We start from the raw sequence: 13719 nt of genomic DNA, 5'->3' as shown, positions 1-13719 counted from the left end.
TTGGTAAGGGCCAATGGGAAATTTTGGCCAGGACGCTGGGGTTACACCCCTACTCTTTTCGAGAAACACCCTGGGATTTTTAAATACCACAGAGAGTCAGGACCTCAGTTTTACATCCCATCCTAAGGAGGGCGCCTGTGTACGGTATAGTGTCCCCGTCACTATACTGGGGCATTAGGACCCACATGGACCGCAGGGTCAGCACCCCCTGCTGGCCCCACTAACAGCTCTTCCAGCAGCAACCTTAGTTTTTTCTGAGGAGGTCTCCCATCCAGGTATTGACCAGGCTCACACCTGCATAACTTCAGTGGGTTGCCAGTTGTGAGTTGCAGAGTGATATGGCTGCTAGCAGATTACTGAGGAATGTAGTTCTGGCCACGGCTTCCACCTTGCCAGAACCTCCCATCCTCATGATACAGTATGCTAAATACAATAAAAGTGGAGTAATGAAAAACGTTTTTTATTTTTGTTATTTAATACAAATATGTATTTTGCTCATTATATTTCATTACATGAAATAAAGTGAACCCTCTTAGAAAGAAATAATTACCTCTCAGCCATGATGTGAGGCTACATCATTGGAGACCTGCTTTATAATTTGGTTTTTGTCTTGCAAGCATTTTCAATCCATTTCAAAATTGATAATGGATACTGCATACATTTTATTTATTTAAATAAGAGCTTTTACAAACATTTTTTGTGTAAATATTACAATGAAATATGTGAATGGACCATAACTCTTAAAAATATTTAATCAAATGTTACAGTATTATTTAAATACTAATGCTGTACGGACCATACAAGGTTTTTAAATCACATCTTAATTTTGATTAAATGCTTGAGCATTTTTTGCTTAATTACTACACTTTACAAAATAGGGAGTGGTAGTTCAATAAGTATCAAAAGTGTCAAAGTTTTGTGTCTTCATCTGTTGACAATATTATACTTCTCCAATGTAATGACAGCACAATTTTAAAGCAAATAATTAATCACAGCATTTTTGTCTTAGGTACTAGAGGGTACCGCTGTTAAACTGACTATACAATACTCTACTAAAAAGTACTTCTTTAAACTTGATTTTGTGTGTTTGATGTTTTTATAATCCAGATTAAAACAAAATCTCAATATACCTGCCAATTGCTAACTACAAAAACAGTGCTTGACCGAAACTTTGACTGTTGACTAGAAGGAAGCAACTTCTTGTAGACAAAAAAACCACCATCAAGTTTTGTGATTGGCTTTTGGGTTTACAATTTTTTAACTAAGAAGTTTAACAGAGGCCATTACATCTTATGATGTATGATATTAGCATTTTTATTTTTATAGCACCCATTATGTTGTAGTATCATATTAGTATTATTAGTATCCAATATATTCCTGAGTAAACAATGCATTAAAAAACTGAGTGAGATCTGTAAATCTTGAATGTACAAGAATGTACATTATTTAGTTGAACTGTTCATGCTAGTTTATTCTGCCGACAAGTTATCTCAGAGTAAAAATATTTGCCAAATTCCAGAAGTGCACACAAACATCTAGTCATATTAAACCACAGCATGTTACAATAGGCCATGTAAATGTACTTATAACTAATGTTGCTTCCATCTGACCTGTAGATGAGCCTATCATCCCTCCTGCTATTGACTGCTATGAGGGAAATGGGACCAGTTACCGAGGAGTCATCTCAGAGACAGTTAGCGGGAGGAAGTGCCAAGCCTGGAGTTCCATGGTTCCTCACAGTCATAAGAAGACTCCTCAAAGCTTCCCAAAAGCGTAGGATGATAGGGACATAAATCACAAAATGCCCTTTATCTACAAAAAGGATGAAATTGTATTTTTAAAATGAAGCTGAGTATTCTTTCAGATAAGGAATCACTTTCTCTGATATTTTCTGTATAATTACTCTATTTTGTAAAAATAGCCAAGATTACAATATGAAATCCAAATATAAAACTTCTTTCCTGATTTTTTTAAAACTGAAAGTGCTTTTGGTCTAGGTTTGTGTTTTGAATGGTGTAAGATGTAGCAGGCTAGATTCCTATGACACTCCAGTATGAGGCACATTGCTCCTCCAGTCATGTCTCTCTCCTGCAAGGATGTTAAATGATGGGTTTCTCCCTATGAAGAATAAGGTGTCTGTTGTAAGCATGATTGAGAAAGAACCTTCCAAAATCAGGAAACATGGCTGCTTTCTTATCTGGTCTGTGCTCTTACATTGTGAGATCTTCAGCTTTTTGGTTCTTTTCATACTTAAGGTAGGGGTATATTGCTCTTCGAAACACTGCAAGATGTAAAGACTCTTTTTCTGCTTTGGATCCACAGCGATCTGAAGAGAAATTTCTGCAGGAACCCCGATGGTGATCGTGCACCATGGTGCTATACCACAGACCCCTCAGTGCGCTGGGAGTATTGCCGAGTGGAGAAGTGTGTGGTGCAGGCCAGTTCTGATGCTGTCACATCAGCAGTCAAACCTCAAACCCCACCAGAACAAGATGAAGTGAAAGGTGAGTTTTGTCTCAGTCAATCAAAATGACAGTCTCACAAAATCTTAATGTCCCTTCTAAACTCATGAATTATTTTGTTACATATGAACCTGAATTAAGAAACTACAAGCTGAATGACACCACCCTCCATTTTATCAGCCATCTCTTCTTGCCTCCTCTGTAATATTCCTCTGTAATATTCCAGAAAGAAAATAAAAACATTTTTATGCAATAAGTTCAAACTTACGGAAGAGAAAGTATGTTCAGTAGTTTGGTCAGAAACTAATAAATGAGATTATGAGACAAAATGTATTAGCTTTGTTAGGTGTAATTCTTCTAGCTGAAGGATTGGCAGCCTAACCTAGCCTAAAGGTGTGCACCAGATGTGCAAATCTCAGCGAGAGAGGAGGGCAAAGTACTGTAGGTGAGATTAACTCCATTTAGAGATACACAATAATTATATTAATGACACAATGCTTTTTAATATTTTTATTTTGTTTAATTAATTTTAACAGTTACAGTTAATTGTATTAACAGTTACAACAGATACAAATTAAAACAAATCTGAAACCTTTTAGAACAGATGTTATTAACCCAAATGTATTTCACACATAAAAACATAATTATGTAAACTACTAAGAAGAAAACAGGCAGCACAAAACATGTATAAAAATGAAAATTTAGTTTTTAAATGATATAATTTAAGAATTTAAAAATATATGTAGTGTCATTAAAATTTGTATTTTAAACTAAATGGTGTATAATCTACATGTAAAAAACTCAATTGCGATTTCGTTTAAGGGGATCTTTAAATTCCCTTGCTCTTTCTGAGAAACGTGGAGATTGTTGGTCTGGAGGTTCATTATTTCTTTTAAATTTAAAATAAAAATAAGTGAATACAAAACATATTATTAAATATTTTTAATAATATGTTTTGCATTTGACATACTGTGATATATTCAATATTTATAAATGTGAATATAGTTTACAAATTATTCTATTGTTAGAGAAAGAGTTAATTATGTCAAGGGACAATTTGTTAAAAATGTAACTTGGGTTATAGTTGGGATAGTTTTTGGATGATACTACAGAATCCTAACACTGAGCCACCAATACATCACTCTGAGCTGAACACTTTCCCAAAATAACCACAGCAAGTGACAGAGTTAAAGATATGTACCTTATTTTTTTTATTTTTAGCTTCCACTACCTGCTATACATCTGTATTATTGTTTATTAAGTTAAGTAAAGTATTAATTTAGCACCTGAGAGCTAAATGAGAGTGAAAACAAGGAAACACTGTTTTCAGAGGGACCAGTACTGGGTGTACAGGTTTAAACTTATATCCTTGGCTGGTCGCATTATCCTTGCCCATATGATCCTCTTACTTAAAATGCATATACTGTAGGTTCAAAGTTCATAGAAGTTAAAGTGTGACTTTTCTCTTTCAGATTGCATGATTGGCAATGGACAGGATTATAGAGGCCCAACATCAATCACTGCACTTGGAGTAACTTGCCAAGAATGGAGCTCCAACACTCCCCATCAGCATGCCAGCTTCACACCCCAGACCCACCCTGATAAAGGTCTGGAGTCAAATGTGAGTGAGTCTGTTCAAATATCTTGTTAAGATACTAAGATAGTTGAAATATTACTTACGACATTACTTATTTCAATAATATTGCTTATTTTAGGGCCAATCTATCACCAAATATTTAAGAACTTTTAAGAGCGAATCATTATTGTTGTATTTAACTGGACACATTTTATTTGTATTTTTGTCATTGGCTGACCAACCCTTAAAGCACTTGGCGTCATTTTAAAAAAGTATTCAATATCAGAATATATAATAATGTCAGATTATTAGGCTTGTTGTTTTTTTAATTAAAAACTATGGGATTCTGGGTCTCCAAGAGAGGGGTTCATCTCTATTTAAAAAAAAACTGCTTTGTCTTTTACAGTTGTTGTTTGAAGCTTTAAAAAACAAATTTCTTCTTAGAAATGTAACCTAGAGACTAATATTCCCTTTAAGAATATTCTTTAGTTTTATTATTGTTTTCAAATATTCAATTCAGATAATTAATATTAACTGAACACTTTCTAAATACCACTAAACAATTTTCAGAAATGCAGAAATCCTGATGGTGATGTGAATGGACCTTGGTGCTACACTACAGATCCTGCCAAAAAATGGGACTATTGTCAAATTCCACTTTGTGGTGAGAATTCTCTCCTTTCATTGTTTATAAAACTGTAAACACTAAGAAAAGACAGCAACTGAAATGTGTCAAAATGAAGAATGAAAGAAACACTTCATTAAGTTGCAGGCATAAGATACAGAATGTGAAAAGTGCTGCCTTGACTCTGTACATTTATTTCGAAGCACTGCTACTCAGTAACACAAATTTGTGTGAGATAAAATTCCTAAACTTATCACTGCTAAAAATAGTCTGGTAAAAAACAAGTTTCCTTGATAAATCTGAACATTGTTTCAGATGTTAATGCTTCTGTCTGTTCCTATATATATTGCTCTTAAACAGAAAACCTGGAGTGTGGAAAACCTGCTATAACACCCAAGAGGTGCTTTGGAAGAATTGTTGGAGGCTGTGTGTCCAAACCTTACTCATGGCCCTGGCAAATTAGTCTTCGGACAAAGTAGGGTATTTCTTACATAGCTATTGAAAATGTATACAATATGCTTTGCTTATTGTATCTCAATGGATGCAAAACATGTAAAGAAGATTTAACACTGATGTAAAAACAGTAATACTGAAGCAACACTTCAGTATTTTTCAAAATGAGTTCTAAATAGCAAGTGGATTAAAGTACCTTTTATCCTTAACAATGGTTACCTACATATAGGTAAGACATTTATAAAAATAAATATAAAAGAAAAATAGTGTCCTCTATCACCATTAACTGAATTGTAATTTGCTTGTTTAGGTATTGTAATACTGTACATCTCTCTGTGTCACGTAGTTTGTGACACAGAAAGTATTTCAAAACACAACAGTATTTATAATAGTATTATAATACACCTTAGTAATTACATTATAGTTAAGTAAAGGTTTATTCCATACTGAAAGGAAAAGAAAAGAGACAATGTTCAGCTGTGAGGGAGAGAGGGAAACTGGCAGAGAACTGGAAGAGTCCTGTGAAGTCAAAACCTGCAAATGAGTAGAAGGGATTAGGATACAAATCTTTTGTTATGGGAAGGGTAAATGCATAATCCTAGTTTCAGGATAATTTCGGTAATTAAAGATTTAATTAAAAATTTATTTCTAGGATATTTAATGTTTGAGAAATAAAACTGAAACTATTAAAGGGAAGCTGATATTTTAGCCTATGAGAACATTACGTGTACTACTGTGTGGTGTTTTAAATGTTTTGGATTCAGTATTTGATTAAACAATAAAATCAATAATTCCCTGTACTTCAGCTTTGGCTTACACTTCTGTGGAGGAACATTGATAAGGCCACAATGGGTTCTGACAGCAGCTCATTGTCTTGAGAGGTAAGTAAGCATGTTTGACATCTTAATACAGAAATAGTTCAGGTCAGTAGCTGCATCAGCATGCAGAGGCTGCAAAGGAACAAGTAATAGGTGTATTCCATGCTGAAAAGAAAAGAACGCAAACACAACATTTTGGTTGTGGGACCTTCTTTGGTTGTCATATTCAGAATACAATACAGAAATGACTGAAATACACTGTATAAGTATAAACAACTTGCTGGAAATCAAAACAATGCAAATGTTCTTTTTTTGCATTGTAGAGTTACAAAAAAAGCATTTCCTTCAAAGAAGTGATACCTTGGGGTGCTAAGCACCACTATAGGATCTTTTTGGCTGTCTACCATAAGTAAGAGACTGTGCACTACGGTTAATGAACATTAAGTTTCAAGTGTCTTTATTTCCCCAGACGTATTTTTAAAACAAATAGCTAAAAAAAAATTATCACGAAAACAGACAAAAACCCAAAATGTAAAGGAAGAAAAATTACTTCATCTTGAGAAGTTTCTAATCTGTTGGGTGTAATTGTACGCTTGATGAATTGATAAGAATTCCCAAGTATTATATACTGTATTTAAATCTGTATGTTTTTGCAGATCAAAGAAACCCGCTGCTTACAAAGTATATCTAGGAATCTACAGAGAACTAGCAACAGAATTGTCAAAGCAAGAAATAGATGTGGAAAAACTCATCTTAGGACCGCCTGGAATTGATATTGCATTGCTCAAACTAACCAGGTTTGTTTCAGGATTTACAGGTCACATACAGTACCTCACAATGTTGTTTTTCCAATTCAAAAAATAAAGTTGAGGTATTGTATACACTCTATAATACAGGCAAGCATATTGACACATTGCTGGATCTGCATTACTGTATTATTATAAATAATACTGTATTATTGCAAAGTCTACAAATTCCATAATCTTATGGGACTAGTTTATTTTCTTGATTTTGATGTTTGTATATTATTTAAAAAGTAATGTATAAATAATTACAAGTGAACACAATTCTTAGCACTTAAATAAATAAATGCCAGTATAGTAGTGTCATTTTTTTTGTTCCAGACCTGCTACAATAAATGATAAAGTTCTGCCTGCTTGTTTGCCAGAGAAAGATTACATAGCCCCAAGTGGGACTGAATGTTATGTGACTGGATGGGGTGAGACAAAAGGTATGATCTATAATATGAGAAGTAGTATTAGTGGAATAGTATTAGTGTGCACTAATAGGACAATTCAATAAATAGGTAACAGTCTCTCAAGTAATGATTGTTCTGCAGCCTACAGACTGTTATTAGTCATTTTCTGTTTAAAATCTATGAAAATAATTAATTATTAATATAAATTAAGATTTAAGGCACTTAAGTGGTTTATAAATGGAAAATAATATTTTATAAATATCTGGTTAAATGCTAATAAACTTAAATTATGTTCAGTTATAAAATACCCAATTTTGAGGATCCATCCAATTAAAAGAGGTAACACATCTATATGCTTAAAACTATCAAATGAACAATGTTTAAGTTAATCATTACATTGTGAATTTAAAACATGATGCATTATGTCACAATATTTATAGAAACAGTAGTATTTTGTTGTATTCACAACTGCAGGCCACTTCTCCCCACAACATTATTCTCACAACATTCCTTTTTTAATGTCCACTCTTTGTTCTAAGAGGTTTCTGGTGAATCAGCTTCCAAAATATTGAAACATGCCTTGTGGGCATGGTTTAAATGTAAAGTATGAAGTAGTGTTTTGGCTGTCTTCGTCAATGCATTTAACGGTTTTGAAAAACTATTTAATACCTTCTGAGATTTTGTTGTTATTGTTCTAAAGAAACAATAATGAGTTTCTTGAAGACATCTATGTAGGGCATAACTTGTAGTGGTTCTTCTACCCATTTTTTGTTAAGTGTTTCCAAAATACAGTACTGAATCTGAGGTGTTGTATAATTCTTTTTGTAGGTACTGGAGGAGAAGGGTTGCTTAAAGAAACTGGTTTCCCAGTCATTGAAAACAAAGTGTGCAATCGTCCTGCATATCTAGGTGGAAGGGTGCAGGACCATGAAATGTGTGCTGGAAATATAGAAGGGGGTTCAGACAGCTGCCAGGTAAAACAGACATGGTTTTAATAAGCAGATAATGATACCAGAGGAAATAATGTTAAATTCAATGTTAAATGCTTGCCATGCTACAATGATTATTAATCTAGTTGTCAGAAATATAACAAAGGTTGCAGGAGTGGGCTAGAAACAATCCAGTGTACAGTATATACTGTACATATGTTTTAATTCCCTCTTCAAAATGGAGCAGAGCCAAATCATACACTTAGTTTTTTAAATTACATTTCCAACCTTTCCTTTTACAAGATTGTAGAGTCAGATTATTCGCTTACTTCCTTATAGATTTCTACTCAAATGCAGCTGAAATAAAGATATTGAATCTTATGTAATTAACTTTGTATTTAATACAATTTTAAAAATGTACTGTACCACATTAAGAAATAATAAATATATAACATACTTTGATTTAAGGAAAATCTCATTGCCATTCCTCAAAATTAAAACTGACCAAGTTTTCCATGTGCCATTGGTGGTGTTAGGTTTCTGTAGAATTGTAATGCATTATAACGTGTGTGGTTCACATGTCTTTAATTGTGTGTTCTTAGGGTGACAGTGGAGGTCCCTTGGTCTGCTATTCGCAGAACACTTTTATCCTTCAGGGAGTCACATCTTGGGGACTGGGCTGTGCAAATGCAATGAAACCTGGAGTCTATGTTAGAGTCTCAAAGTTTGTCGACTGGGTTGAGGAACAAATTGCAAATAATCCTTGATTGTAAATAGGTTCCTAGAAAATTCTCAAAAACAACGTAACCTGTAAATCAGTCATATATGTGGAACCTAAAAGCACATTTTAAGTAAGTTGACCAGTACTCATGTAAATTAGACAATAAAAAAAATCAAATATTACGTGTTTTTGTTTTTCTTTCCCGTGTGGTTTCTATAAGATCACCATTTTCTTCAACTTGGACTTCTTTATTCATTTGGACTTCTAAGCTTTCATTCACCCTTTCTTCAACCATTTATTTGGGCTTCTACGTTTAACTCTTGTGGTTCATAAATACAGAATTAAATCAATGTACCAATCAGCACAGTCACAAAAGATACAAAATACTTGTATTATTATTTTTACAAACAATCAGGTTTGAACGTGTGGCTAAATGCTAAAGTTTTAGTCTTCCTTTTCTTTGATATACTGTATTAGGTACAGATGCAGCCTTTCAAAATGCACGGGCGATACCGCATTATTTTGCGGTGAGCTTTACGCAGTCTACCGCAAGTTACCAGTAAATACCGCTAGTTACCGTAAATTCTCGTATAGTACCGCAAGTAAAATAATAGTATCTGGAATTTTCGCAAGGTGGAGGTAATAAAGCTCAACCTCTCATGTTTGAGCTGTCGCCATCAAAGTCTTTAAGGAAGAAATTACTAATAGTATTAATAATGAATGACCTTGGACAAGCTGTAAACTCAAAGTATTGCCCTGGTCCACATTATTTTTTTCATTGACTGTCTTTGTAAAAGTAACACCACAGCATTTCGCAATCACGCATTTGTTTCCAATCATGCAAAGTACAGTAATTTTTGAGAATCGATTCACCATGCCTTTCACATGCTCATAAAAGAGATTGATTTAGGAACATAAACATATTACCGTATGCAAACTGTACTGTAGACAGTATGTATATGTATATTTAATGTCTTAACTGTGCCCATTTAAGTATTGAATATTGTAACGCCCTCGCCTGGTGTTGAGGAGGAAGCCCCCCTAGGTGCTCGTAGTACCGCTGGGCATGCTGGGAGTGGTAGCCAGGAAGAGTCTGAGGGTCGGCACGATGACCAGCGGCTGACCCTACCTGTGTAAATAATGTCCTAGTAGTTCTAGTGCCCTGTGTAGTCATATAAAAGTATAGCGTGTTGTTAAGTAATTACCACCCTAAAGATGTGTACGTGTTCCGTCAGTCTCCTCATGTGCGTGTATATCCTGTGTTTGGTTTTGTGTGGTTGTTAATGAATAAAGCTAGTGCTTGGTTTGTTAATTGTGTCTCCACTGGTCTTTTGTTCTGAAAAGAACCTGTAAACGCTACATTGGTTTCAGTAGTGGGATAGATGGACAAATCGTGGCAGACATTACCCGATTCTGTTAAGCGCCAGCTGATGCTGAAAGAAACAGAACCCATCGGCAGCGCACATAGGGAGCCTGAGCAACTCCTGGGTGCGACAGGTGGCCACAGCCCTTACCAGGGCTATTCAATAGTGGTCCCGCCAGCAGAATAGGGAGGACTGGCCGCTACTCCTGGTCAGCAGGTGCCCCAGAAAGAGGATACTCTCCCTACCGGAGCCGATCAGCGATTCCCACACCCATCGGCGCGGGTGCGACTAGGTTGCTACGATGGGGAAGCGCCTTGGGAAACCTACGAGGCGCAGTTCCAGCTCGCGGCCCGGACAATTGGCTGGAGCCGGGCGGAGATGGCCGGCCACCTGGCGGTAGCCCTGGAAGGAGCGGCCTGCCAGGTGCTCCTGGACGTCCCGGAGGAGGACAGAAGCGAATACACGGCGCTGGCAGCAGCTTTCCAACTGCGCTTCGGTGTGGAGGAGGCCCCGGACTTGATGCGGGAGAGGCTGGCCCTGCGGCGGCACCAACAAGGAGATCGACTGGGCCCGGTTGCCGCTGATGTCACGTTAAGCCGGGGGTCCAGACAAGGCGGCGGCGGCGGGGGCCGTGCGTTGCGTGGAAGCGAGGCGTGCCGTTGAGGACCTCTACCAGCAGAGCTGCGAGGGCCTCAATCAGGACCAGCGGCAGCGGCTCCAGGAGCTACTCACCCAGAACGAAGATCTCTTTGCGGCGAGAGATGAGGACTGCACCCACACTGCCCTGGTCCAACACGAAATCAACACCGGCGACGCTCGGCCCATCCGCATCCCACCAGTTCACGCCAAGCGGACCACCACCGAGGAAAAGATCCTGGAGATGGCCGCAGCGGGGGTGATTGAGCCCTCCGCGAGCCCGTGGTCGGCGCCAGCTGTACTGGTAAAAAAAAAAGACAGCTCGTGGAGGTTCTGCGTCAACTACTGCAAGCTGAACGAGGTCACCTGGAAAGATTCCTACCCCCTGCCGAGGATAGATGACGCCTTGGACTACATCACCGGGTCGACCTGGTTCAGCTCCCTGGACCTCCGCTGTGGCTACTGCAGGTACCTCTTGCTCCCGATGCTCGTCCGAAGACGGCCTTTCCATCAGTGAACTCTGGCAGTTCACAGTCATGCCTTTTTGCCTGTGCAATGCCCCGGCGACGTTCGAAAGGCTGATGGAGAGGGTGCTGGCATCGGTCCCGCGGAACCAGTGTGTGCTGTATCTGGACGATCTGCTGGTTCATGCCCTGGGTTTCGACCAGGCCTTGACGAACCTCCAGGCGGTGCTGGCCTGCATCCGCCGTGCTGGCCTGAGGCTCAGCACCCGCAAGTGCGAGCTCCTGCGGCGGGAGGTGACCTTCCTGGGACATGTTGTTGGACCGCGAGGGGTGTCTACGGACCCAGGTAAGGTCACCGCAGTGAGGAGCTGGCCAACTCCCCGCACCGTCACGGAGCTGCGCAGCTTTCTGGGGTTGGCCTCGTACTACCGGAGGTTCGTCCGGGACTTTGCCAGCATCGCTACCTCGCTGCACCGTCTCACCGACAAGGGCCGCCGTTTCGAATGGGACTCGGGCTGTGAGACGGCCTTCGGCCGGTTGCACGAAGCTCTGCTGGCCTACCCCAACCCGCGGTTACAGTATATTCTCGATACCGACGCGGGTAACTTGGGGGTGGGTGCGGTGGTGCAGGAGGGGCCAGATAGGGAGCATGTAGTGGCCTACTATAGTCGGACTTTGACTAGGGCTGAACGGAACTACTGCGTGACCCATCGCGAGCTGCTGGCGGTGATGACGGCAGTCCACCACTTCAGACCGTACCTGTTCGGGACCCGGTTCCAGCTGAGGACCGACCATGCGTCCCTCACCTGGCTGCTCCACTTTAAGGAGCCGGAGGGGCAGATGGCGCGATGGATAGAGATCCTGCAGGAGTACAACTTCACCGTCGTGCGCCGTGCGGGGTCTCGCCATCTCAATGCCAACGCTCTCTTGCGGCACCCCTGCGAGGCTGCGGACTGCCACCACTGCGCCTAGCGGGAGCAGCATGAGGAGGCTGTATGCACCGTGGCCGAGGCGAGCACCGCGGCCCCGGCCCGGGAGGGGCCGCTGGGGGTGGGCCTGTCAGACCTGGCGCAGCGTCAGGCAGCTGATCCTGATGTGGGGCCGGTGCTCCGCTGGAGGGCAGCAGGAGTGCGGCCTACGCGAGAGGAGCTCGGCCCGCACCCAAAGTCCGTCAAGGCCCTCTGCGCTCTGTGGGAGGCCTTGGAGGTAAAGGACGGGGTGCTGCGCCGGGGGTGGCGGGCACCCTTCAGTGGCAAGGTACAGTGGCAGCTGGTGGTGCCATGGTCGCTCTGCAGTGCACGACCAGCCAGGCGTGGGGCACTTCGGTGGTAAAAAAACCCTGCAGGGTCTTTGCCACCGTGTACGTGTGCGGTGTGTGTGGCACAGAAGGGCCCCCCCGAGCACTCTCGGGCCTCCCTCCAACAACACCGGGTGGGGGCTCCTATGGAGCGGGTGGGGGTGGACGTTTTAGCCCAATTTCCGCGCACCGAGGCCGGGAACCGCTACGTCTTGGTGGCCATGGACTATTTTACGAAGTGGCCAGAGGCCTACGCCCTCCCAGACCAGAGTGCCCCCACGGTGGCTGATGCACTGCTGGAGGGGACATTTGCCAGTACCTGGGGATCACTAAGAGGTGGACCGCACCGCTGCATCCCCAGAGCGATGGGTTGGTGGAGCTGTTTAATCACCAATGGGACTGGGACCGCCACCTCCCCCTTGTGCTCTGGGTGTATAGGACCACAGTCCAGGAATCCACCGGGTGCACCCCGGCCTCGCTCAGGCTGGGCCGGGAAATGCGAACCCCGGTGGACCTGGTCTTCCGCCCGCCACCCGGAGACGGGTCGGCACCACCATCTGGACCGGACTACAAGTGGGACCTGCAGCAGCGGATGCAGCGGGTCCACAGCTTTGCACGGACCCACCTGACTCAGGCAGGGGTCCGGCAGAAGCAGCACTACGACCTGCGCTGCAGGGGGCCTGCCTTCCAGCCCGGGGACTCGGTTTGGGTGTACAACCCGCACCGCCGCAAAGGCCTCAGCCCTAAGCTGGCGCTGTCGTGGGAGGGGCCCGCTGAGGTACTCGGGGTGGTGGGCGAGGTCTGCTACCGTGTCCGGTTGCGAACATGGGGGAGAGTGGTGGTCCTGCACCGAGACCGCCTGGCCCCCTACCGGGCCCGGGAGGAGGAGCCGTGTGGGGAGGCTCTAGAGGAGCAGCCAGGGCTGGAGCCGGCCGATAATGGGGCGTCCGTAGGTCACCAGCTGTCACCGCGGTGCAGCGGCCGCTCACGCAGGGTTCCACAGTAGTTAGCCGAGTACGAGTACAGCCTGAGGGGGGTGTTCGACGTCGGCGAGACGCCAGACACTTCAGGTGGGGGCAGTGTAACGTGTTACTAAGTGTTATTAGGAAACTATATAATTATATTCATGTTGCAAAAAAACTGCAACGGACATAAAAACTCCCTTGCGTTTAACAG

The 13719-nt window shown here is 41.8% G+C and overlaps 1 protein-coding gene across 1 annotated transcript in view; it reads left to right on the top strand.

The window, feature by feature from the left end:
- plg (plasminogen) overlaps positions 1–8964 on the top strand; it is a 34399-nt gene extending 25435 nt beyond the window's left edge. Inside the window, exons 11-20 of the mRNA XM_015346241.1 lie at positions 1617–1773; positions 2323–2504; positions 3935–4083; positions 4609–4702; positions 5024–5138; positions 5923–5997; positions 6591–6731; positions 7059–7165; positions 7961–8106; positions 8664–8964. Of these exons, the coding sequence (XP_015201727.1) occupies positions 1617–1773; positions 2323–2504; positions 3935–4083; positions 4609–4702; positions 5024–5138; positions 5923–5997; positions 6591–6731; positions 7059–7165; positions 7961–8106; positions 8664–8828 (1331 nt within the window). The 3' untranslated portion in view covers positions 8829–8964. The remainder of the gene's footprint in view (positions 1–1616; positions 1774–2322; positions 2505–3934; positions 4084–4608; positions 4703–5023; positions 5139–5922; positions 5998–6590; positions 6732–7058; positions 7166–7960; positions 8107–8663) is intronic.
- The last annotated feature ends 4755 nt before the right edge of the window (positions 8965–13719 follow it).

Source organism: Lepisosteus oculatus, chromosome 2, assembly GCF_040954835.1.
Source record: "Lepisosteus oculatus isolate fLepOcu1 chromosome 2, fLepOcu1.hap2, whole genome shotgun sequence".
Lineage (NCBI taxonomy): Eukaryota > Metazoa > Chordata > Actinopteri > Semionotiformes > Lepisosteidae > Lepisosteus > Lepisosteus oculatus.
Note: the sequence above shows the minus strand (reverse complement) of the source record. Positions and strands in the feature narration are given on the sequence as shown.